The sequence below is a fragment of the Pseudonaja textilis genome, chromosome 2 (assembly GCF_049901715.1).
Source record: "Pseudonaja textilis isolate UNSWEBS1 chromosome 2, rPseTex1.2, whole genome shotgun sequence".
NCBI lineage: Eukaryota > Metazoa > Chordata > Lepidosauria > Squamata > Elapidae > Pseudonaja > Pseudonaja textilis.
The window spans coordinates 52,799,322-52,827,182 of record NC_141991.1 but is presented as its reverse complement, the minus strand read 5'-3'; the positions used below and the strand labels follow the sequence as shown (position 1 = coordinate 52,827,182).

The 27,861-nt window shown below is 37.6% G+C and overlaps 1 protein-coding gene and 1 long non-coding RNA gene across 2 annotated transcripts in view; one reads left to right on the top strand and one right to left on the bottom strand.

Moving 5' to 3' along the window:
• Window positions 1-13,317, bottom strand: part of FAM120A (family with sequence similarity 120 member A) — a 58,953-nt gene extending 45,636 nt beyond the window's left edge. Inside the window, exons 1-3 of the mRNA XM_026724024.2 lie at window positions 12,459-13,317; window positions 6,233-6,479; window positions 2,275-2,357 (exon numbers count right to left, since the gene is read on the bottom strand). Of these exons, the coding sequence (XP_026579809.1) occupies window positions 2,275-2,357; window positions 6,233-6,479; window positions 12,459-12,932 (804 nt within the window). The 5' untranslated portion in view covers window positions 12,933-13,317. The remainder of the gene's footprint in view (window positions 1-2,274; window positions 2,358-6,232; window positions 6,480-12,458) is intronic.
• Window positions 13,318-24,567: 11,250 nt separating this feature from the next.
• LOC148126852 (uncharacterized) lies at window positions 24,568-26,019 on the top strand. The gene is made up of 2 exons (XR_015741643.1): window positions 24,568-24,824; window positions 24,899-26,019. It is a non-coding gene; the product is annotated as an uncharacterized LOC148126852 (long non-coding RNA).
• Window positions 26,020-27,861: the final 1,842 nt, after the last annotated feature.

Here is a 27,861-nt window from a genome sequence, read left to right as displayed (position 1 = left end):
TTATAATGGAAAAAAGAATTTGCTGCAATATTAATACCTTTGCATCAGGCCTTCTTTACAACCTAGTATGCTTTTGCTAGGCAAGTTTCATCTTTGAAAAATACAGACATCCATAAATGTAAATCTCTAAATCTATATCTAATCATAAATGAAGACCTCTGTGGTATAAACTTCTAATATGACAATACAGGATATGGACAGTTACTTTGTTTATTTGACTTGCTCAAATCTATGGGCACAGATTTAACTCATGAAATCACGGCTGATCTCAAAGTAAAATTGCACACAGTAAAATAACTACAGGAGGTAATACAGGGAAGGATACCACTCCCTAAAAACAAACATCTCTCTTTGCTGCGATTGGATTTGCTCTACTCCATTTTGTACATCAGAGGAGACATATGAACATATATATACATATTTCTACTAACTGAATCTCTAAATTAATAAACTACTTATAAATCAAAACATGCCTTTACTGCTTCAAGTTCATTAACAAACAGTTAAAAGCTTTGTGGCAAAAGGTTTAGCCACCTTCTTGAGACATGGGAACTGGCATTCTTTTCTGTTCACATTTACAAAAGAAGAAAAGGCAATTGGCTGCTGGGTAGTTGCTAAAACTTGCTGATTTAGTAAGTATAAAAGACAGATACATTAAATCCTGCACGCATTGGATCCCTTTTTCCGTAAGCTACAATGCATTGTGTGGAATTTCCCAATAAAAGCATTTTATTGGTGCTTATGATCAGAAAGTAAATGCCCGAATCAATATATAGTAAAATCAAGTGAAGCAACCTGCATGCAGATTTGAAATATCCTATCTACATGGGATGCCATGGCTTATCATGCTTGTGAACTTGTGATGCTGGAGGATTGGTCTAAGAGTACTTCTATTCCTTCCAAGATTTTTTTTTTCTTAAAGAGAATGTAGTTGAATAAATAAAATAATATTAGTATCTTATTTCAACTTGTGTTGCTGTATTAGGTATTGTATTATGCAAGATTATATTATATTGCTTAGGCAACTATCATAAGCACAATTACTTGAAATCAAGTTCCATTATCATCAGTAGTATTTACTTTCAAGTAAATATGAACACACAATTGTTAATAATTAAGACTGGTATTTTTCATATATCCTATTTAAAAATCATTCTTGAAATGGATGTTTTCCCACTGTGTACCAATGATCATTACGGAACATAATAGTATTAGAAAAATTGAAATAAAGATTGAGAGAATCTGAAAGCCATAAATGGATCTACAGTTCCTGCTATACTTTCATTTACTATAAAAATATGTCCAATTGAGAAAGTAGTAAAATTCTACAAAATCTGGATTAAACAACTAGCTATATTAGAAATACTTTGAAAAACTAATTCAGAAAAATTTCACTTTACTGCTGCTCATTAAAGAAACTATTTCTCAAATTACTGAATGAGGATAAGGAGGAAAAGCTGCAGCTGCTTTTAAAAAAATCTATCAGCTGCAATTTCTTCAAGTTCACTTAGAAGTCTAGAAAGCAATTGGCTTCTTTAATGAGCAGAAGATAGGTGCTAGTCTTCATGCAGGGCTCAAATGACTTTTCCCACATTATTTGTGAAACATGCCCAGCCTCAGTTTGCTGGTGTTTTTTTAAAAAAATGTTGGTTATAGATAACAGGAGAAATACTTCAAATATTTTAATTTAACTGAATTAATTTAACTTATCTTTTAGCTGACAAACCAGATTAAAAAGGAGGCATAATCAGTCAAATCCAATAAACCTAGTTCTTCCCAATCCACAGTTATTCTTCCAAATTTCAAATTCATGAACTCTGGTTCATCAACATACACGCATTCTATTTTTTTTAAAGGGTTTGGATTTTCATAAGACAGTTTATAGTTCCACAAATGTTTCAAATTTTCTATTTTATAAATATATATAGTATACTTGAAAACATTTTTTCAGACTGTTTGTTAATAAAAGGGGAGTAAAAGTGAAAACCAAAAGGTCTAAACATACTGCTAATTCTAGAATGAGAACTTAAATGAGGGGGAAAAAAGGATTTAGAATACCCTATTAGTGTATGTGTGCCAAAAATACTTAAAGCAAGCAACTGCGATTTAATCTGTTATCTCGATGTTAGTACTCTATCAGTCTTTGTCACTTCTTTCAATTAAGTAGACTATTTTTCAGGAAAAATCCAAAAATAATAAAAGATGCCTCACATTATGGATTATTTGTATCCTGTTATTTTTTTCAAAATGAAACAAATTGTATTGAAGTTCTACCTTTAGAGAGGCCAGTGGATGTTCTGGACCAAGTAAACTCCAATGAAATGAAGCCAAATCTTCATCAGGTAGAATGTGATTACCTAAAATAGACAATACAATACATGCCCATATGAATTACATCAGTATCTGGAAAATTAAAATATCCTATTTACAGTATTAAAACCAGGGTCAATATAACTTTTAAAACAGTTAAGAATATGAATGAAATGTATTTTAAATAGTAAGTTTATATAGTTAGATAAATCTCCACTTATGCGTAAACTTAAATAAGTGCTTGAAATTAATGAAGCCTGATTAGTTTTTGAACCATTCCAAGCTATGTAAACCTTTTAGTAGGAAATAGGAGACAAAAGCCTTCCTTCTTCCAATGCTTCTCTACTTCTGTGATGGTATTATACCAAAATTGAATATAGGTTCTGCATCAGTGTAGAATAAGTAGCATAGCATAGAACCATTCCAGTATGTGATCTACCTATACTTCTGGAATTAATAAATTTCCAACACTGTCAATCATCAAAGATGAAGTTTTGAGGTTCAACTTTTATGTTGACACCCCAAAAATCTATCTGATTAAAACATATGATGATATACGTAGTTTCATTATGGTAGTGTTGTTCTACCATGGAAACAGGTTACAATGCAACAGTGTAGGTTCAGATGGTAAAACATTGAAATCAACTGCAATTTTTTTAAAAAAATATTTTTAATTTTAATTATGAGAATACAACACAATAGATCGAACTTATCCTTCTTATACATTTTAACATTTTACTTCATCATTTATAATCTCCTTATTTAATATATTAATTGCTAATTAATCTAATCATAGACCTTGTCTACTATATAATCATTTATCAAATTTATTCCAAGTTTTATAATATTTAGACTCTCCTTTGTCTTTTATTTCTAAAGTTAACCTATCTGATTCTGCTCATGCCATAATTTTTCTTATTATTTCAGTTTCTGAAGGTATGATTTTTCCAATATTGTGCATATAATATTCTAGCCGCTGTCAATACATGTACTATTAAATACATTATTTTCTGTCTTTTTCTCTTGTGAGACCTTTTCTATCAGAGTTTGGGGTCACACTAGAATGCAGAAAGCAAAATAGAGCTAGAGCCATCCCATAAAATATAAGCACCAGCTAAGTGGCTAGCCAGGCAATCATTCATCTGTAATTATGAGGTTGATGATGATCATGATGATAATGAAGACAAGACACAAGACATTTAAGTTCACTGTCAAAGATGTTCCAGTTTTGAGAAAACAAATATAAAGTTGCTGAAACATACTGAAATACTACTGACTACTTCCATCAAAGTTCTCAGCAATTGTTGGAAAAACAGAGTTTAGTGACCAAGACAGAAATAAGATGGAAGGCTACATTCTTGATGCAATCATTTCTAAAAGAGAAAGAAATTGTGCACTGGGTGGCAAGCCTTATCAATCGTACAAAAATTCCACTTTTGTTAAAGCAATACAGTATATTTGATAGGGATACCGGAGCCACTAATATCTTCAAATCTAGCCTTTTTAGTCAGGAAATCCTGTATTGAAACATTTCTTGATCCTCATTTTCTTGTGGAAAACAGCCAAATAAGAAATACATCACTGACACGCTAAATTCAGTAATCCAGATGGCATCGCTATTCCAAGAAAAAGTATATACAGTATCACTGCAACTCATAAAGTCAAGAAGAGCTTTATAACGCTTATACTAATTATATTCACACAGTAAGCTACATTGTACAACTTATCTTCTCTAGAAGTTGCATTTTCTCTTTGCTGATAGCATCAACCAGTTATCATTCTTGTCTTCATCTTTTAAAACACAAAACTGAAGAACTGATTGAGTTGAAAATAATCTTTCTATATGTCCAGCTTTGTGGTTGATGCCTACATTCAAATACTAAACTAAAATTGATTTAAGATTTTTCCCTGTATCTCTTTTGCCAATACCTAATTGGTTACTCAATCTGAACCAGTGTCTGTTAGAGGGTGTATTTCTAGAATGACGCTCTTAGTATGGAGCAGAAAAGGCTGTCTTAAGATACATAAGTACCTTTTTCTTATTTTGTATATTTTTATGTATCTGTTTTGAATAATATTTTTAGAAATAAAAAAAGTTTTTCTAAGCATCATTGATTTTTCTTCTGTGAATTGGGTAATTGTTTTGTAATTTGTGTGAGCCTTAACAAAATAGAATTTGTCTGTGGTAAGAACATTTAAATAGTGTTCTTTCTCCTCGTAAGGAACAGAATATGCAGATCTGACAGTAGGCCTTTTCTGTGATGCTCTCTACTTAAATGAGATATCCTTTTCCGAGAAGAATATCAGTCCCAACTCTCCTTATATTCCATAAGTGAGTTAAAGCAATTTGGGATGCTTTCAGTCTTTTACTGAGTCTGGAAATCTCTCATAGCTTATATCTTTACTTACAGACTTTCATTGGTATATAATTTGAATTTTGAAGTTTGTGATATACTATTGTTGCCCAGAATTAATATTGATTGGGGTGGGTTACAATATTAACAAATATTGTTAAATAAGTCAATCAATGAAGTATAACTATATGTGGGAATAACCTTTGGGACACAAGGCAACAAAGGGAACAGTCATATAAAAGGCAGCTGGTCACAGCAGGAATGTGAATAGGGTATGAGACTCAATGAGCCCCTGCTAGTTTTAAGGCTATGAAGAGATGAAGATGTACTCTCAGACATGCAAGATTCTGCTAATATAACCTTACAATAAAGTAGAATTAGCTCATCTGGTTGTGTGGTGGCACAGTGGTTAGAATGAAGTATTGCAGGCTAATTCTGCTGACTGCCAGGGGTTCAATCCCACCAGCTCAACCTGACTCAGCCTTTAATTCATCCAAGGTTGGTAAAATGAGGACCCAGATTGTTGGGGGTAATACGTTGATTCTAAACTGCTTAGAGAGAGCTGTAAAGCACTGCAAAGCTGTATATAACTCTAAGTGTTATTGCTATTCCTATCTGGTCTACCTCATAAGGCTGACAAATACATTAAAACCACGATTTAAAATTAGGATGGTAACAATAAACTATCATTTGAAATCTTCAAATAAATTATATGCAAGCAAATACATCTTAACATCATATACAAGCTAAATCATTATCTCAATTTCCTATGTACTGTATATGTACACAAATTTGCTACTGTGGATACTAGAGAAAGCTTAGTAATTACAGCACCTTAGCATTTATATATCGTTGGAATCACAATTCTTTCACTATTTCTGGTCCCATTCAGTTAGATTTTTATTAGAATTAAGCTATTCATATGTAGGACAGTAATTCTGCATTTCACCAAGTGTCTATTCAACAAGAGTATACTGTAGTGAACAAAACACTTTAATTTCTAGCTAAATAAGTAGCATTTGGTGGCAGTTACACCTAACTCTAAGTCAAACAGTAATTTGGGCTGCATGCAAAGCAGCACTTTCCTGCCCCTTTCACTGCCCAATCAGCACAAAATCCCACACATCTGTAGCCACTAACTTCTTCTCTATTTTAATATAGTTCTTATTTTGTTGACATTCCTTGTTTATCTTATTTTACTCTAGAATTATTTTATAGAATAGAATTTTCTATACAGATATGCTCTTCATTTTAAAAGTATCCAGAACTAAAATTCTTTCCTTTTCTAGTAATCTTTATTTATTCATAATGACTGTACCTGTAAATATCATCCAATTAAATTAAGAAAAAATTAATTGCATGTACATTTCATATAACATTCAATTAAGTGATATGAAAATGTTGGTTTTGGCTTGACACTTACCCAATTAAAGTGGGCTGATTTCCAAATAGCTAAAACACAGATTCAATGGAATTTTTCAGAATATTCACTGTTTATGATTACAAAACTCCGAGTTTTGTATACATATAATGTATATATACACACATGTACACACGTGTTTACCTACCTAAAAGAGCAGCAAAAATAGGAAACCGATTTGGATTCAGGTCCAGTTGCTTGGCAACTTCATGCATCAGGTATTGGCTTGTTGTGAGGCTTTTTCCATTACGGCTCAGTTTTAGGGCATGGGCACTGAAATAGTAAGGGATGTTGCACAATGCATAATCTGAATCATATGCAACCAAGCCATGAAAACCTTTTTCTCGGCAAAAACCAATTACTTCTTGATGGTGATCTTCGATACTTTGTGCAACCTATGCAAAAGAAAAGGAAATGCAAAACAGTATATTAAAACTTGGCTTCCATTTGTATATATAAACCAAAATCTACATTAATATCACATTTTAAAAAGTTCATATGTAGAATATGAAGTCATAGTTTGCTAAACTTTATACAATTAAACAAAAAATAATACTCAGGCATCCCTCAACACTACACTGCTTTATATTCAGCATTCTTTTGGATGAAACTAGTAATCTTGTTCAGAAAGAACTTGCAAGGAAATCATTGTACAGGGACACTTCATCTAATGCTTTAAGACTCTTCCCCACTGGCAAGTCAGTCTGTATTTTGAGAAAACCTGCCTTAATAAGTTTATCATATTCCATCCTACTCTTCTGGTGGTAGAGCAATCAAATAACTTTTTCTGTGCTTGACAGCTTGACCAACTTTCCTTGAAATTCACCTACAATTCTATTTCTAGTCATTACAGAATGACCCTAGAACTTTCATTAGGTCAATTTCTATGGAGTAGTAACACCTTCAAAGGGGTCTATTTTAGATCATTCAAAGCAGAAATTTTTTAAAGGTATTATGAAGCATTTCCTAATTTTTTTTAAAAAAATACAACTGTTATATTATACAAAATAATTTAGAACTAGAAAGGATAGGGAGGTCTTTCTCAAGAAAGGCAAAACCTCAATTCTCAAGAGGTTAAAAATAAAGTAAAACTAAAGATTCAGAAATACTGATTATATGACATTTTATGTAGCAAAACATATATTCTCAACTTTGGGTCCCCCCACCCTTCATTACCCTGAGTCTGTTTTCCAGAATATATATGCTTTCAATATTTGTTACATATATTAGAATTTAAAACTTTATTCACTTTATTACAGTGGTGGTGATTTTTTTTTTCTATTTTAAAACCTTTCAGCTGGTGGTTTCTCTTTACCCAGAAAAAGTAAGTAGATTCCACATTTCTAAGAATTCAACCAATTTTATTTAGAATTTAAGAAAATTTAAATTATTTTAAACTAGCTATAAAACTAACATTAACTTACTAATAAAAATACATGCTCCACTGTTTCATACAGAACACTTTAATTAGCATATTTCATACATTTATAAATTAACAGAACCTATCTTAAACTCTTCACAAACTTATGTGTTTCATATATTTCCATTTTCCACAAAATATTGATCTACTCTGAACAGTAACAGTATTTTTTTTCTAATTACATCAACTTCTCTGGAAAATTTATACACCTAGAAAACTAGTCAGAATATGATTATGAGCATGGATTCATTTAATGATTCTGAGACCCTCTTTATCATTTTACCAATTTCCATTCTTTCATGCCAAAGGAATTTCAGAATAACCTGACTTGGCATTTAGCAAGAGAAGTTTCCATAAAAATGCCACAATGTCAGATGTCCAGCTTTGTGGCAATTAGACGGGCCTTCTCTTGCATTGCTTCAAATTTATGAACTGTTTTCCACATTTAGATTCTACAATTTCATAACAGGAATTGAAACCACCTTTTTCCACCAATCCTTTTGAGAAGCTGAATTAATAATATGTGTAATTTACTGTATTTAACTGTTAATTGTTAAATTTACCCTAGACTGCTAGATGTCTTAAATGATGTATAAGTAGAAAAACAGTACTTATAGTACAATCATGCAGGTCACACTGAGTTTGTGGGACTTTTTTCTAAGAAGAATATCATGATGTTTCTTGTATTAAATATTAATAAGCTAATTTTCCTAATACAATATAATTCATATACAACTGAATAACTATTTTGAATATGGAGAACAGAACTGAGGATTTTTTCTTTAGAACACTCTCTCTCCCAGTCTCTTAAAGACACCCACACTCAACCTAACCATAAACAGAACTTCCTTTTCCTTTTTAAAATCCATATTTTCTATTAATCTTCTATTTGCTCCATTAAAAACTAAAAAGTAAAATTATAAATTTCAATTTCCACAATGACCATTCTTCTCAATTACCCAGTAAACAACGCCAATTTGGTGGTGAGATCAGACTAGGTGCCCACACATACAACCAATATGGGGGGCGGGGGGGGGGGAAGGAACAGGATTGACAGTGGTTAATCAAGTCTTATGAGCAAATGCTAATATAAAAGCAATGGAAAGACTCCAGTATTACAACTTTCCTCAGAGATTTAAGAATATCAAAATCCTGAAAAAGAAAGCAAATATATTATGCATGATATCCTAAACATTTCCTTCAAAATAGCTTTATTATAGATTAGGTCTCCCAGATTTGATCCCTTTCAAATATAATGGATTATGTGGAGGTCTTTGGTGTTCACTGTGCTTGGTTTCATTACCAAACAAGATAACATAATCAATTCTAGAAAATGTTTGCTTCTTTTATATAGTAGTGGTTGGTCTATGTAGGTCGGAGTGGTCTTGTGATTCTTTGATTAGGCTGTTGTTTACTGTTAGCTTGTTTGCCTGTGTTGTTGGTTCCTTGATTGGGGTATTGTTTACCTCTTGATTGCTGGTCTAGTGCTAATCTTGGTTTTAATCTTTGCTCATCTGGGTGTTGATTGCTGGACAAGAAGTATTTTGATTTTTGTTTTGTTTCCTTTTTTGTTGTCTCTTGAACAGCATTTAGATGTTGTTTATCTCTATATGACTGTGAATAGCAGATGTGTCTGAGTGCCAGGCTTCCAGTAATTCACTAACAGTTTTTGAGATTGGGATTTAGTTTGGCCTACAATGCTGAGTATCAAGAAATGATGGTCTGTCCATGGACTGTGAAATTAAGGAATCATGTCTTCTGGCTGCTAGTTGGTGTTCATGGATGTCTAAACAACCAAGCACAAGAGAGTAGCAGAGATACCACAGTTCAATCCTGAGCTACAAGCATTCTTTTCTATCAGTAATGGAACATAACTGCTGTAATCCTCATTAAGTACAAACTTTGGCCAAAGTAGATGGGTGACAGAATGTATAATCTGACACATTTGGATAAATTGGAGAAAAAGTCAAATAGGTAGTGCTGAGTGTCAAATCACAGAAACACAGTATTTCACTGAAAGTTATTTAAAATTGTATTATGTATCTACCAGTATAAATCTGAAAAGCAGTTAAAATGCATGTTTCATGTATTGACATATTAGGTATTCTGAATATAACTTCCCATGATCCTCTTATTGTTTAGACTCATATATATTCTCTATTTCTTATGCAACTTATTAAAATTATGCATGAGATTCCAATATAATGTGAATTATATTCATGAATCAGACATCACAGTACATATTATAACAAACTGTCATCATGATAGAATTTATTTTATATTTTTAATATTATCTTTCATTAGAACTTTATTCTACTAGAGGTAATGGTGTTAAGCCATTTCACACTTAAAAGATTATTGCATAGAAATAAATATCTTATTGCAACTTTCTGTAAATTTAGAGTAAGAAGAGTTATTGCTAACAGATTTTAAAGTTTGCATTACAATATAACATATGCTTTTATTTCTATTTTACAAGAAAATTCTTATTAAGCGTTGGAAAGAAAAATGTTTTAATAAAACCTTCAGAACATCTATACTCTTTGAAATCACTGATCCTTTTTCTTCAAAGACTACTGTAAAAATGGGTTTCTAGCTTCAAATTATGTATTCGTTAGAAATGTAAGTCACATCTGATTTACAGAAATATGATTGCACGTAGCAGCTTTCCACTTCTCATAGATGAATAACAAGAACAGAGCGATCTAACTTGTTCACTATGTTACACTTAATGTCTGTCACCTATGTAAGCCAATCATTATACCAGATTTGTCGGACTTGTAGGCTTACTAAATTTCTTACCAGTTACAACTGAAACAAGGGGAGGGACTTCCACCAGCAACTTAGTCTGAAGTATCACAGCCATTCTACAACACAGAATGAATTCTAGACCTTAAACTGCTAAGTTTCAGTCAGAAAATAATTTAACCCACACTTCCAGAAAGAAGTGTCATTATGTTTTCAGTTTCACTGAACTTATTAAAAACTAACTTTTGATATCCATGTCTAAAAATATTCTGGGGGGGTGGGGGAAAGGATCCTTTGTCTCTCTACAGTTAAGCTTTATATGCCACAAGGTAGAGCCCAGTAACATCAAGCTCCAATTACGAAACTGTACATTATCTGTAAAGGTCACATATTTACTCAACTATGCAACATAATTGACAAAACTCTCTATTTAGGAGAACTAAGAGTTCAAGAAGGATACCTCACCAGCAGATTTATGTTAAGGGCAAAATGAAATAAAATGAAACACTATTACAACTACTATCATGAGAACAATACTACATAATAATTGGGGGGGGGGGGTTAAGAAAAAAGGAGGAATGACTATGGTCATTGATTTACATGTAATGAAATCTCTAAATCAAATATCATAAATTTATTCAGCCATATATATAATTGTGTGGTTTTGTTGCTGTACAGTAACAATTTATAACTTAGTAGCTTCTACAAAACTGTAATTAAATGATTTACAATGGTGGTATTATTAGTCAAAAATTTCAAACTTTTGTGTAGTTCAAGCCACAAGTTCCCTGGCCCTCTAAATCATAGATTTAAAAAAAACTTGTTGCTTGCATGCATTTTCTGGACAATTGCCTAATTTCCCATTTATGATTTATACAAATTATAGAAATGATTCTAATTATTCTTAAAACAAACAACTGAATCAAAAAATAACTGATTCAAAGAGTGGTTATTAGGTTTAAAGGTCATTTTACTAATCTGAGGGATCAAAACAATGGAATTAAAGCACCTGAACCTGATGTTTTCAAAAAAGAACACAAAAGACAGTTAAAAAAATTAGAGTGCACCCGGAACAGAAATATAAAAAGATGGATTTTGTTCCCAACTGGCAATGCAACTCTCCTCCTGGATCAAGTATAATGATCACTAATTATCTTCCTTTATAGTTTAAATTATAGTTTATAGCTATTTGTACAGGGAAAGAATGGACTTGACCTGCACTTAAGAATTATGGCAGAAGGCCTGAGGAGAGATAGCAAAAAAACTTGTATTAACCAAGCAGAAATCCTAGTTCAGGAGCAATGGAAAAAGAAAATGGGATTCCTTGAAATGTTTAATTGGTCTCTGGTCTAGGACTGTAATAAATTGAATTGAAATTGAATTGAAATTCAATTTATCAATTAATCTTAGCAACTCATTAGGACTTCTTACATTGTGGATGGCAGCCTTTGGATGTTCCCTGTTCCTCTCATCTGATTTTCAAAGCTCTATATATAAATAGAAAAATCCCTGTACAGATTGAGGACATCAGTTTGCTTACTAAGTCCTCTCCTACGCCAGCTCCGCCACCCTGTGCCTCCCTGCCTCTTAGTGAGGACGCCGAGAGACTTACTTGTTTCTACTCTGTTCCTGGGAAGGGAAGAGACAAACGCAATACTGTACAAACTTTCGGGGCAACCTTGGATGATTATTAACGATCAGCGGGAAGCACGCTGGATCCCAGGAAATCGCGTCTCTCCGCCCAAGGTTCTAACTCAGCTAGTTTTCGACGACATTTTGCGGATATGGGAAAACAGAACTTCCTTCGCTTCTTCCCTCTGGAATTAGTCAAACCATAACCGGGAGGGAAAAGTCTGCTGCCATCTTTATTTATGCTGCCCCTCTGTCCACCGCACGGAAGGGGGGGGGGTCTCAACCCACTAAGGTGGCGAGGCGCTTCCATGAATAGAAGGGCGGCAGCGCAGGAGTTGGTCCCCAATGGGCGTCAGGCCCCTGCTAAAGGGCCCCCCTCCCCATGAGACGGGTAGCGCGAACCGGAGAGCGCGAAGAGAGTAGAAAAAGAGCGAAAAGCACGGGAAGAGGCTGGAGGGCAGATCCGGGCTGCAAGGGGGCCCTGGTGTCACGGGCCAGGGGAGACGCATGCAAGGGGGCACTGAAGACGGCGCTGGGCAGCCCTCCGAGCAGGCCGTTGCTTTCGCTCGCTTACCTTGATGTGGAAGCGGATGAGGGCCAAGCGGATGCAGTGCGCCATGCAGACAGGCGGGAGAAACCAGACCTTGGGCGGCGGGGTGCCCTTGTTTTGGACGTGGCTGACAATCTGTTGGGCGGTCTGGCGCTCGTTGCCTTGCCGCTTCACCCACTCGTGGAGCCGGGCCTTTTCCAGGGCGCCGTTGAAGAAAACGAAGAGCTCGATGTTGCCGTTGAAGCAGGCCTTGGCTAGCGCCGCCAAGTAACCCAGCATGTGGTTCCATTGCCCGCCGCTCACCCAGTCCGTGTAAAAGCCGCCGTAGAGTCGGTGCAGGCAGTTGTCGGCGTCGATGAGGAGTCGCAGCGGGGTCTGAGGCGGCCTTTGGCGACCACCACCTACCAAGCTGCCCCGGGCCAGCTTCTGCAATTCGACGGGCACAACGGCACTCGGGCAGTGTTTCTCGATGTAGTCCTGGAAGCCCTGCACTCCCATGGCGACGGTGGGACCGGGCTGGCTGTTAGCGGGGCTTAGGTGGCGGCGGAGACGGTGGCGCAGGGAAGGAGCTGGCTGAGAAGAGCGTCTTCGGTCCGGGCGTGGAGGCGGCAGGAGCAGTTGCGATGGGTAGTGCTGACAGAAGCTGGTGCTGCTTGTCTAATATTATTCAACTAAGGCGGACTGGTTGGTTGGTTGGTGGGTGAGCGGGCGGGCGGCGGCTGCAGTTACACGGTGGCTCTTCAGGGGGGAGTTGTATGGATTAGTGGGGGGTTCATGGCTGCTGCGCCCGCCATGTGCTGCTCTCACAGCGCCATGGCTCAGGGGATCCGGGCTACTGCTGCTGTGGCTGCTGCCGCTGCGGCTCCTACTGCCGGGGAAAGGGAGGGAGGGAAGGAAAAGCAAGGGAGGAGGAAGGGAAAGGAGGAAAAGAAGAGGGGGGAGCGGCACAACGCGCAGGAAGCCAGCCCACTCGCCGTCGCGGAACAGGCGGGACTTGGCCCGGAATGACGAGGCCGCCACTGCTGCCCGCCAGCTCGCTCAGGCAAGCGGAAGGCAGCAGGCCGAAGGCCGACGGCCCACTCTCCCCTCTTTCCACTTCCACCGGAATGGCAGAGCGGGAGGGCAGGCTGGCCGCGCCAGGCCAGCTTCCCCTTCCGTCTCCTCCGACCCTCCTTTTCCACCACCTCCACCCTAGACCAAGCCTCCTCTAGCAATTAGAACTGCCCCAGCGCCGCCGCCCTGCAGCTGGGACGCTAGGGCGCAGGGCCTGTTGCATAACCCAAGCATGCGCACGGCGGGACAGGCGGGAAGAAAGCGGAGAGGAGGATTGGACCAGCCGGGGCCGCGCAAGCGGAAATGAGGGAGGGGTAGGCGCGTGAATGGCGGGTGGCTGTAGGGAATGGGAGGAAAGGGGGCCCGAGAGCGGCGAGGAGGAGGGGACGTGGAGGGAGGGGGATTGAAAGGAGGAGAGGGCGTTAGGTGGCTGGAAATGTACAAGCCACCTGCGGCCGACCTGGACTCTAAGGCTTGCTCGGCCAGGCTTCCTGCCGGATAACTGGGCACGAGTGCTAATCTTTGTTATACGTGCAAAATCCCACTCCCGAGGTTGCATTTGCGCCTGAGAACATGAACCCCGCTCCGTGAAAGTGCACGCCTCAGTTCAGGCACAATAACGTGTCACATTAGACAACCCAGTTCCACATAATAGAATAGAATAGAATAGAATAGAATAGAATAGAATAGAATACTTTATTGGCCAAGTGTGATTGGACACACAAGGAATTTGTCTTGGTGTAAATACTCTTAGTATACATAAAGAAAAGGTACATTCGTTAAGAATCAAGAATCATAAGTACACTTAATGATAGTCATAGGGTACAATCAACAATCAAATCATATTAGGAAACAGTCAAGTGGGAGGGGATGGGTGATAAGGAGTGGTGAGGAAATTAACAGTAATAGTGTACACTTTGTAAATAGTTGAACAGTGTTGAGGGAATTATTTGTTTAGCAGAGTGATGGCTTTCAGTTTTGTTCTTGTGTCTAGTTGTTCTGGTGTGCAGTGCTCTATAGCATCGTTTTGAGGGAAGGAGTTGGAACAGTTTATGTCTGAGATGTGAGGGGTCTGTAAATATTTTCACAGCCCTCTTTTTGACTCATGCAGTATACAGGTCCTCAGCTGAAGGCAGGTCCGTAGTAATAGTTTTTTCTGCAGTCCTAATTATCCTCTGAAGTTTGTGTCTATCCTGTTAGGTTGCAGAACCAAACCGGACATTTATAGAGGTGCAGATGATAGACTCAAGAATTCCTCTGAAGAACTGTATCAGCAGCTCCTTGGGCAGTTTGAGCTTTCTGAGTTGGCGCAGAAAGAACATTCTTTGTTGTGCTTTTTTGATGATGTTTTTGATGTTAGATGTCCATTTTAGGTCATGTGATATAGTAGAACCTAGAAATTTGAAAGTCTCTACTGTTGATACTGTGTTGTCCAGTATTGTAAGAGGTGGTAGTATAGGAGGGTTTCTTCTAAAGTCTACCACCATTTCTACGGTTTTGAGTGTGTTCAGTTCCAGATTGTTCCGGTTACAAGATGAGGCAAGTTGTACAACCTCCTGTCTGTAAGCGTATTTGTCGTCTCGAATGAGACGAATCACTATTGTATCATCTGCAAACTTCAGTATTTTAACAGATGGATCGTTTGAGATGCAGTCATTGGTATATAGGGAAAAGAGAAGTGGAGATAGCACACAGCTGATTGTACAGGTATTGGATGTGATTCCGCCTAGCTTCACCTGCTGCTTCCTGTCTGTTAGGAAGCTTATGATCCACTTACAAGTGTGTTCAGGTACCCCAGTTGGTTTAATTTACTTAGAAGAGTGTCTGGAATGATGGTATTGAATGCTGAACTGAAGTTTACAAAGAGGACCCTTGTGTAGGTATTTGGAGATTCAAGGTGTTGTAGGATATAATGCAGAGCTATGTTAACAGCATCATCTGTCGATCTATTTGCTCTGTATGCAAACTGCACGGGATCCAGCGGTTCCATGATGTTTTTCAGGTGGGACAGCACAAGCCTTTCAAAGATTTTCATAACTACAGATTCATTCAGGGTGGTGTGTGAGTAAGTTCATTACTTATATATAAAGTGAACTCAAAATGCCTTTATAACATAACATCAAGGTGAAACTTAAAGCACAAGATTTATTAAAAGAATGATATGTGTGTGCACACACATAGAGAGCTCTCTTAAAGTATCAAGAAATTGTAGTGTTGGAATTGACCTCAAAGATCATCTAGTCCAACCCCATTTTGTGCAAGGTTTGCAAAACATTTCAGGTAGATCAGGGATGTCCAACCTTTCACCTTCCCTGGGCCACATTAGAAGATAAAAATTTGGTTTGGGCTGCACATAAAATAAAATAACAGTAACGATACCTGATCATCCAAAAAACCCCATAGAAAACGTAGTTAACATATTAAATTTATTTGGAAATGAAGTTAGTGAGATGTTTTATTATTTATTATTAATTATTTATTAAAAATTATTTATTTTTTATCACGGTATTTTTATCACGTTTTTTTTTATCACAGTTTATTTTCTGGCCAAATTTTGTGGGGGGGGGAGAAAGCTTGCCCGCCTCGCGCCTACCTCTCCTCCTGCAAATGGCCCGGCTGGATGAGGCAGGACTGGAAGGCAGAAGCAGCAGCGGTGGCGGGGGCAGTGGTGGCGAGGGCAGAAGCAGCAGCAGCGGCAGGGGCAGAAGCGGCGGCGGGGGCAGAAGCGGCAGTGGGGGCAGAAGCAGCAGTGGGGGAGGAAGAAGCGGCGGTGGGGGCAGAAGCGGTGGCAGTGGCAGGGGCAGAAGTGGCGGCAGGGGCAGAAGCAGCAGCAGAGGCGGGGGAAGAAGCGGCGGTGGCGGGGGCAGAAACAGGCGGGCAGCGTCGGCGGGGGGCAGAAGCAGCAGCGGTGGCGGGGAAGAAGCGGCAGCAGCGGGCAGAAGCGGGGCGGTGGCGGGGCAGAAGTGGCAGCGGGGGCAGAAGTGGCGGCGGGGGCAGAAGCTGCGGTGGGGCGGGGACAGAAGCGGCGGCGGCGGAGGCAGAAGTGGTGGCAGTGGCGGGGGCAGAAGCGGGGGCAGCAGCGGGGGCAGAAGCAGCAGCGACGGCGGGGGCAAAAGTGGCAGCGGGGGCAGAAGCGGCGGCGGGGGCAGCGGCGGCAGCGGCGGCGGTGGCAGAAGCGGCGGTGGTGGCGGCAACAGCAGGTGGTGGCGCTCTGACGGCGCCCGTCTTTTATGTTGCTGCTTGGCCTGGCGCTCGCCTCGCCCCACCTCGCGCCTGCCTCTCCTCCTCCTCCTCGCTGGCTCTGGCATGAAGGTTGGGGTGGGCACTGGGCCGCATTACAAGGCGACCTGGGCCGCATGCGGCCCACGGGCCGTGGGTTGGACAACCCTGAGGTAGATGTTATGCTGTTTAGTTGAAGACCTCCAGTGAAGGAGACTGTGCCAGTTCAAGGGGCAGCCTATTCCATTAGGTAACAAAATTTACCATCCGGAATTTCTCCTAATCTAACTTTAATTATTAGATCTGGTCCTACCCTCTGGTTTTGCTCATGCATGCTGAAACTGCTTTGCATATGTGATGTAGTAAGACTGTTGAAAGAAATAAGAGATATTAAAACAAATCTCTGACTTCCAAGAATTTTCTATGTACTGGCTGTTAAACTGGGGATAATTTAGCATATCCTAGGGTTAATGGAACAATTTGTAATTGCCTTTTTGTAAATTGAGGATCCATTTTGGGAGTGACATTGCTGAGATATTTGTGATTTTTTTTATTTACAATATTCAAGACTGGGAAATGGGTTTTGGGTCAAACAGCTGAAGGACCATTTATGTAGAAGGTAGTTCTAGGCCTCCCTTAGGCATGAAAACCGGCTGGGAGATTTGGGAGGCCAGTTACCGTCTCTTAGCCCAACCCACCTCACAGGTTGTTGTGGGAAAATAGGACACAGCTGGAAGACCATTTGAACACCATTGGCATTGACAAAATCACAATCAATTACAAAAGGCAGCTTTAGTTGAAACACATCCTGAGACAATACCTTTAATATTATTAAATAATAGCTTCTGCCTATCCCAGGTCCTTGGAAAGGACTCAATAGATGGAGAACAAAAGCCAAATCCAATCTAAACATCTGGCTGACTATGGCAAGCCAAAGCCAAACAAAGACCCTGCTATCAACCAGATACGCCAATATTAATACAGTAAATACTTTAATCTTTCCACAAAGGACTGCAATCATTACAACACCATGCCTCTTGGTTTTCCCTCAGCTACGAAACCAAAAATCCAGGAAAAAATTTACAATTTTCTATATTTATTGATAATAAATGTATTAATTTTATTTATAACAATGTATATATCATCCAATTCTACATATCCTAGGTGGCTTATAAGATAAATGTGTGTATCAATACTAGTCAGCAGTATAGAAATATGGCAGCCTTTTTTCAAACTCTCAATTAGAGAACAGTAAAATTTCTTCCAGGTGAATAACTAAGGCATAGGTCTTCAAACTTGGCAACTTTAAGACTTGTGGACTTCAACTCCCAGAATTTGAAATTGGGTTGAAGAGTTGGGTTAAAAGTCTTAAAGTTGCCAAGTTTGTGGACCCCTGAACTAAGGAAAGAGTATATAACCTTTTTTGACTCAATATCACCATATTCATGACCTATATATAGGTTTTGTATTGAGATAATGCTCTGGGATTCCTACTTTTCTAAGCACATCCCATTGTCATGTTTTTTTATAAAAGTAATGTTTTTTCCATAATCAATGAAGCGTATACTAATTTTTAAAAAATATTGTTTGGCTTTCTCAGTTATCCAGTGTGCAATACAGTAACCTGTAAGCAATACCTGCCCCAAGGGACATAAAGAAAGAGAATGCTTTATCTTCTCTTTGACTGGCTTTCTGTGAACCTGTGAACTGCTGGGTCTTTACTGATAACAAAGGAGCTCTCAGTCTCAAAAATTAAACCCAACAGTTTAAGGAGAAAAAAAACACCAAAACCAGCCATTAGCACTTATCATCAGACATGGAAAATATTCTATTTGCATATTTTGGATGTTACTACATCCAGAAAACTGCAGACAACTTCCTGTTCTAGACAAACCATATTTGGAAATCCTGAATATCCTACTGGAGTGCTTCAATTGGGTTATTCTGGGGCAGGGGGGAAACAAAATATTTGGAGGGAAATCGGGAATGTAAATGATATTTTGCATTGCATTTTATATACTGACCATTAGAGTATTAATTAAATCCATGAATATTTAAAACAGTGCTATACAATTTTTTTTTAAAGTAGTGACTAAACATCTTAAAACAGCACCGATATTTATGCAATAATAGAAACGCCTTCCCCTTTTCCTTTGTTTTTTGTGCCTGAAGAGTAAGCTGTAGTATGACTTCATTTCACTTCTAATTGAAAATCAACCCATTTCAGTTCATTGACATGTAGGAAATCAATGAGTAGTGGATTAATTTCCTATTTTACTGCATTAAATTTCCCATATTCTTGCTTCATATGCTCCATATTCTAACTACAATTTTTGCAACTTTGGATTTTCTTTTCTTACAAGATCAGCATTTACACATTCTGAAAACTAACCTAGCCATGTCACAAATATCATAAACTCCAATAGATCCTCAGATCTTCAAATAGCATGTGTATGTGCCATTTGACTGGAAAGTCCATCACTTGGTTCTGTATCACTTTGTTATTTTCTATCTTTTGTAAAATATAGAAGCGTTTTTGCCTTTTGCTGTATAGTGATCCCTGCCCAATATAGATTCCTGTTTGCTTTAGCTAGGATGCCTTGGGTGAGCCTACTGGGAATATATTCTACCATTATACACTCAGGGCATTAATCACTCATATCTGCCACAAACATACATATACACACATACACTCTGCTGTGATGAGGCACTGAAATAGGGTAGCAGTCTTCCAATATTTAAGGGGCTGCCACAGAGAGGAAGGGGTCAAGCTATTTTCTAAAGCTCCTGTAGGCCAGACAAGGAATAATGGATGGAAACTGAACAAGGAGAGATTTAACCTGGAAATAAGGAGAAACTTTCTGTCAGTGAGAACAATCAACCAATGGAACAGCTTGCCCTCGGAAGTTGTGAGAGCGCCATCAGTTGAGACTTTCAAAAAGAGATTGGACTGCCATTTGTCAGAAATTGTGTAGGGTCTCCCGCTTGGGTGGGGGTTTGGACTGGATGACCTACAAGGTCCCTTCCAACTCTGATTATCTGTTAGGATTTGAAGAGATTTCTTTTAAATACAGTAATTTAATTATTCAATTAAAACAATTTACTTGATGGCACTGCCAGTTTATTTACTGTATATATTATCTGCATTATAAAGAATATTAGCATTTAGTTATTTAAATCAGCGGTCACTAACTGGTAGTCTGTGGACCACTGGTGGTCCACAAGAACATTTTGGTGGTCACAGAAAAACTATTTGCATTTTTTATTTTGCACTAAATCAGAGGTTACGGGGACAGAAATTCCAACTTGGGGGTCTGCTTCAGCCTCCTAGTGTGGGGCTTTGGGTGAAGGTTGGAGGGAAGCGCCGCTAGTGGCGAAGAGCTGGAGGGCCTCGTTCCAGTGGTACTGGATCATGGCCTGGAGCTGGCTGACCATCTCAGCCTACTGAGCCTCCAGGCACTGATACCTGGCCTTGCACTCCCACAGGTCTCTCTGCTTGGAAAGCCTATTCTCAAAGTCCTCAGTGAGGTCCTCAGTGTTTTGCCAACTCTTGTTTGGCCAGTTGTTTTGCCAACTCTTTCTCATGGTGACTGCTTAGCTTAAACAACTGCTTCCTGTTGTGGCCCTAAGGAGCCTGGGCAGACAGGTGCAGAGTGGCTGGGAGGGGAAGGCGAGTAGAGGCCAGCGAGGCACCCCTCAACATGAGTGACATCAAGTTGGCCATGCCCACCAGTCACATGACCACCTATCCACGACCACGCAGCCGGTCATTAGACAGATCGTATTAGTGGTCTGCGAGATTTAATATTATGAATGTAGTGGTCCCTACGGTCCGAAAGGTTAATGATCCCTGATTTAAATAACTGAACTGCATACATCCATTGATAGGCAAAATAATACGAAATATTTCGGTCTTGCACTTAAGCTATCAATTTATAAAATAACAAGAAGGAACAAGATGACGTAAGAAAAAGAAATTCTAGTTCCTACTTTAAGTTTCCTTTCATCAGAATCATTGACGTTCATGTTTTTAAACAAATTCATACTTTTCTTAACTTGTATTTTGAAGGTAATATTACATTGGACTTTAAAGCCACATGCCAGGGGCCATACTGCAAAAACCAGATAGGGTCAGGATAAAGAAATAGAACGATATATTTAATAATTTATTGCTATTTTAGACATCTGTTTTTAACAGTAATTAATTACTATGGGATGGCAATTTAGAGAAAGGTTTTGTAGGCATTGGGATTATATAGAACCTTGGGGGCCTTAGGTTGTGGATCATGATTTTAGAGTATTTTTTTCATAAACATATGAAATCAGCAAAAACACATTTTATTCTACGTGTTTCAATTGAGTGAAGTGTAAATATGATTTGCTATTTTCTTTTTCTTTACATTAAAATAAATGTTGAAATTCATTGTAGGAACACTTGGTTTGGGGGCACCTGTGAAATCAATTACATCTTCCATAATTTGGCTTTCACAGCCCTGTAGTACAGTCATTCTCATGCATAAACTAGTGCAACCATCCATCTTTCTCTTGCTGAACTTTCAGTTCATATTAAAACACAGCAATTAACATTATACTTCTTGCTAATTAAACCAAGACTATCCTTTAATTAGCTTGTAAAATGTTCCTGTCCACTGATGTCTAACACAATTTCATTATATTTTACAGTTTACTGTAATTTCTGCTTTTTTGTTTCTTATTAAAACTTCTCATGAACTTCATTTTTAAAAATGTACATTTTAAAAGTCTCTTAAAGCACCATCTGTGCTGATGCTTTCTGCCTGGGTATGTTTTGTCAGTTTTCATGATTCAAAATTCCCTACTTCCACTAAGATGTTTTCTCCTGGCTTGATAATCCTAAAATAGCCATAAAATACCATGAATGTATGGCTCTCTCTTTTATTTTGTTCTTCTTCTGTCCCATCCTTATCTAATTTCATACTTTAAATTCTGAACATAGGGCTATGGCTCAAATGGATGTGTATTCAATCAATTTCTACAGTAGACATTTTATAAATAATAAAAATGACACCTGTGAAGTTCCCAGATAAAAAACTGCTTAAGGCCTAAAAAAAGAAACCCAAACTCACAACAGGCTCATTTCCTTCTGGCATAATGGTTCTTTAGCATAGTCAGTGATGGATGTTAACCATCAGAGCTATCAGCTTTTCCTGTAACTGTTTCCAATATCATGGCTGATAACTTTCAACCACATGGCCTAGATAAAGCTTCAGATGGCATCTGGCATTGTGGTTGCACACCATTTATCACCGTTATCAGTGTAGTCTAATATCTTATTACTCCCAAATGCTGTCTCCTGATATCCCATACTAATATTTTATTCTAAAGAAATAATCACCTTGATAATTTTCATATAAAAATTGAAAATGTCTTCATTTTTACTCCCCTATACACTTTAAATTAAGGTTCACAGATTTTAAGAAATATTGCTTAGAAGATTAGTCATTTTGTAATGGATGCCCGCAATTACTTCTTAGTAAGATAATTAGTAAGACTTTTATATCAAGGTGAAACTAGAATACAGAATAAACCGTTTCAAAATTACATTGCACGAACCTTAATATAAGTTGCATTCCAAAGTATTTCAAAGACTGTTATATTCTAATTTTCTAAAATAGGACTTTTATGCTAACAAATCAAGAAACCATGAGAATTATATATTATAGTCGTTATAGATTGGATTAGATGTCACATTTTAGATACCTAAAATAACCCCCCTGCTGAAATGAATTCAGCATGGGAATTCAGCATGGGAATATTGTTTAACACTTCTAGCTTTCATTTTTCACTACTCTTATTTTAGATATTATTTCAACTCTTGCGTCTAACAAGAGTTAGAACAGAAGTTGCCTAGATAACAGGAACCTGGTTTTTTTTTCCAGTTATTGAGCCAGAATGGTAAACAAATCAGTTCTGTTACGATAGTATTTGCTATAATCACCCTCAGCTTTGTTCGCATTCATCTTGTTTTGTTGTCTTAGTTTGATATTGTATCTCTTTTCAAATTTTGATTGTTTTATATTTTCATTGATGTACTCTGATTGGGGCTTGTCCTATAAATTCTATAAATATAAAACCATAATCATTTATAACTTCAGGTTTCAACTCAGATTATTTCTGGTTTTCTAAAGCAAGGTATCTAGGGGCTCAAAGACCATTTTATGTCAGCTTTTAAAAAAAGAACATCTTTCTGCCTTCCCCTTTTATACTAAAAACTGATCCGATTTGCTATATTAAAATGTGGAATTTGTATGTTTATTCTCCCATTTCATGTCAGCAGACTAGAATTAGGCAAAGAAAAGAACTGTTCAAAATAGAACGGTTCAAAGAAATATTAACTTTTATCAAGGTTAGAGTCTGTTGTTTGTACTGGGAACTTTTTTTTAACTCTAGGCAGATTTGCATCTTATTACAATGGCTTAGGAACCAATTAAAACAACTGTTACGGAAAAAACACTTTGTGGTACACAAAAGACTAACATTGTGTTTGTGGCAAACTTTTTCATTATTCACTGAAAGGTGGTCTTATTTCAATAACTTGAAGCCACCATAGCATATCCTTAAATGCAACAATACTATTTTGACTGTTCTGGAGTAATTACTTGGCTATCAGCCTGGAAGTTAAATGTTATGAAATTGACTGGTGGAAGATTGAAATGAGATAGAAAAATCCCTGTGTACTTTTTCCCCCAGTGGTTCATTAAGATAAGCATGGTTGGACTTGATTATACTTGGAGACCACCAGAAAATCCTGGGGCTGTAAACTACTGTGTAATAAAGGAAACATTTTTTTTAAAAAAAATGCAAAACAAAGCAGTGACAAAATCTTTCTTATCATTGCCTCAAAAGCAACATGAACATGTCCACCAGCTCACCAGGAATCCGACATAGCTGAAATGAGACTTTACTTTAAAATTATATCGAGTTGGAAACTGCAGGGGAAAAAATAAATAAAACTAACAAACACCAAGTCAATTTTGGGAGGCATTTCAGTATTGTTAATCAACTTGTAGAATTTTGGATAAAAAATTCTAAGTTTCTCACTCATTAATGGCACTGGATGGCTCTAGCAAGTTAAGGAGATAACTTTGCTAGAAATAAGAAAAGAAGGATGAAGTATTCCTTAAGTCCTGGAAACAAAGATAGTATTCTATACAAGGGTCTACCTGATTCATATGGATATAAAGGGGAGAGGATGTAAATCACAATCAAATTCGCAAGATTTTCTTACTATGACCTATCACAGTAAACTTTAGTTCTAATCTAAAGTGTCAAACACGTGGCCCATGGGCCTGATGCATAACGCTCTAGAAATGCCCACGCCCAGTTTAATGAAGAGCGAAAAAGTCACGATACATCATGGAACAACACCGTGATGACGCGAATTTGACACCTCTGCAGTAATCTGGTCTACCTTGAAAGAATCAAATAGTGCTTTCTTTGGTATGGTTTGGCATTACTGATGAATTTTCACTGAATTCACTAAAAGTTCCCTGCAGTGAGTATAAAAAGCTTTAATTTGAGGTTCCATTTCATTATTACCATTTTTATAATGATTTTAGCATCCTCATCACCACTAAGCCTGTTCCTTTCCAAATAGAAAACAGGTATTCTTCAACTTACAACTACAATTGGGATCAGAATTTCACTTGCTAAGCAATGTGGTTGTTTAGTAATTCATCACATGATCAGACCAATTTTATAATACTTTTAACTGCAGTCTTTAGCAAATCATTAAGTGAATCTAACTGCCCCAATTGACTTTACTTGTCAGAAGTCAACAAAGAGAAGGTTGCAAATCATGACCATGTGACCACAAAACATTGCAACTATTGTAAATGCAAGCCAGTTGCCAAGTGCCCAGCTGCGATCATGTAATCATGGGGTAGTTTGACAATCATAACCAATAGGTTGGAACACAAACCTAACAAACCTTGAAAGTAGTACAACATCCCATGCAACATCTGCAAACAAGACTTCTGGATGCTTGAAACACAAATCTGTAAAAACTGCAGAGAAATCTGGAAACTCAAGCAAGCAGAGCACCATAGATGCCTGTTACAACAAGGAGTAAAAGCAAATGTAAGTATAAAATACAATTGGGGTTATGGGCATATAACAAAACAAACCTATAACATATCAATATTCTTTTATAGCATTAAAAGACTACCTTCCAGTGACCAAAATAGGAAAAAGACCAGCTCCAAGACACATCTTCATCAATCAAGCAAAGAAGAAATCCAAACAAACTAACCAACAAGAAGATCCTCAGGAAGGAACAGCTCAAGATTATACTAACAATCTTACAAATATGGACAATGCTAACACATTACAACAGACAGAAACTACTAATGAAACTAATACTGGAAACAATGGAGCATGGGGTGGGGGGGAGGTGTTGGTTTATCTACCAGAGGTGTGCATAGCAGTGTTGAATGGAAACATTTAGGAGATGGGTATATTGAAATAATATGTCATTCTACTAGACTAATACACTTAAACATGCCAGAATCTGAAGAATACAAATTATTAACTGTTGATAAAGAAACTGTCCAAGAAGGACAACATACTGACTTTACAGCTAGAAGTAATATCCATAACCAAATACTTCAAACTGTCATTAAACATTTGATCATAAATCAGAGACCACCTTAAGAATGTGACAATATTCCCCATCATAGTAAATTTTACCACAAATATCAGAGACAGAAAAATCTGTTTTCTGTTTGGAAAGGAATTAGCATAGTGGTAGTGGGGATGCTATCATGTTCATGTCTTGTTTAAGGATTTCCTGTTCAGTGGGGTTTTTGTTATGACACTTACAAAGTCAACGTTGGATGACTTAGGTGGCTATACAAATTGAATAAAATAAAATAAAATGAATAAAACTGTTAATATGAAGTTATTTAACTTTTGCAAATCCTTGCATATTTGCAAAAAGACAGGGTTTTTTTTGGCATTGCTATAATTTGTATCTATTCTTTAAAGGCTTTCCATTCATCCCTTGAGGCTTCTGACAATAGGAGATCTCAGATATATTATATAGGAAGTCACCAGAGAGCTCTCTCTGACTATTTCATTACTTCTGACAATTCACATTTTTAAGGGGGAAAACTTGTGATGATAGGATGCTGCCCATTTGCATGAGTAAAATTGTATTTACCAATTGTCAGTGAAGGGAAGTGGCCGCATACCTAGATTCACAACTGCTGTCTACTTCAAAAAGATACAAATGGTTTCTTCATTAAGTCCATTAAAGTCCAACCGCTATTATGTCCTTGAAGTAACTTCTTTTTTCTATCTATATCTTACTGTAGAAATGTGCAATAATATCAGAATAAAGTTGAACAGGAGCTGATACCCAAAAATGTTACCATGCTTTCAGACATCATGTAGTCACCTTCTTTTCCAAAATAGTGTCTAAGTATTAGGAGGAAAGTAACATTTTCCTGTAAACACATACATTACAGTAAGTGCCATAACTATGTTTATGTAAAAGTAAGTCAATTCTGAATCCTATGCAAAATTTGGAATTGTATTCTAGAATGATTGCTATATTTATTTTACTATAATAAATAAAGCGATATTTTAATCTAATATAGTACTACTAAACTATACTATATTTATTATTTAATTTATGGCAGTTTATATTGCAAACATAAATTCATCAGAATAAAAATGGTATATTTATGCATCTCTAGTGCTACCCAATTCATTCATAAACTATTAGGCTTCAGATGCCTTGGAGGAAAGCTTTGTCTTCAGGGCCTTTCTGAAAAACTCCAAAGTAGATGCAACCTAAATATCTGGGGGTGATGATGGTGCAACAGAGAAGCACTAATTTCAGCTTCCCCCCATCCTCTGACTATGAGATAGCTTAAGTTTTTCCACCTCAGAAAGTACACTAGATTGAAAGTATGCTTTCAATCTGCAGCACCTGAAGGTTCCTACATACCAAAGTACGTAGGGTTTTAAAAGTTATAATTAGCTCCTTTAGTTACACACAAAAATCTATTGGCACAACAGCAGTTTTGTATAGCTATAGTAGCTTTCACCTGCCAGCATGCTGGTTGTTTCCTTTTGCCACTAACTATGGTATATCTTCTGAATGGTCTTCAGGCAGGTCTCATTCTTCTGGGGGTGGTAAAAGCATTGGACATTATCACCATCACATTAAGATTGCAACTGGTGCACTAGGCCAGACTAGCAAAATCTCCTTTCCATCTATGCATCCTAGAGCTCCTGGTGGCATGGTGGTTAGAATGCAGTACTACAGGCTAGTTCTGCTGACTGCTGGCTGAGTGTAGTTCAGCAGTTCGAATCTCACTAACTTAAGGTTGACTCAGCCTTCCATTCCATTTCAAAGTTGGTAAAACGAGGACCCAGATTGTTGGGAGCAATATGCTGACTCTGGAAACTACTTAGAAAAAATTAAGCACTGTAAAGTGATATATAAGTCCAAATACTATTGCTATCCTACTTGATCTTAAGAAAAAAATATACAGATTTTGACTGAGATTCAACTATTTCCCTGCCAATGTAACAAGAATCAACCATATGTCCCAAGATAAAGAAGACTATAAAATAGCAGAGCAGTTTCCTGACAGCCACAGATTTTACTGCACAAGTGTGCTGGATGGTAGTGAACTTTGTCTTCTGAGAGGTAGCATCTCCTTTTGCCTTTAGAAACTTACTTGCTGATATGCTTCAGGTGCCTGTAAATATCCACATGCTGCCACTTCAGAAGAACTGAGTGTCTTTTGTCACACAGATAAGGATCATTCTTCCTTTCTGAATGCTCACTTATTACTCACTGTATGGTTTCATTAGAGGGGTTATTTATTTTTCCCCTATAGGAAATGTTCCTTTATCTTCTGGATTTGAAGGGAATTATTCTGGTTTGGTTGTGTAAATATATATGCGGCTCTCATCTGTCTTCTGCCTATGAATGTAAGGTTAAACAAGCTGGAAACTGGCATCATCTCCAGGGTGTTTTTTCTCCTTTGGGTTTGAAATATGAAATAATAGTATAATTGATGCTTAGCACTGTCCATATATATAGCCAGGTTATTGCAAAGGAGTTTGGACTGGACAAATGTGCCACTCTCACAATAAACAG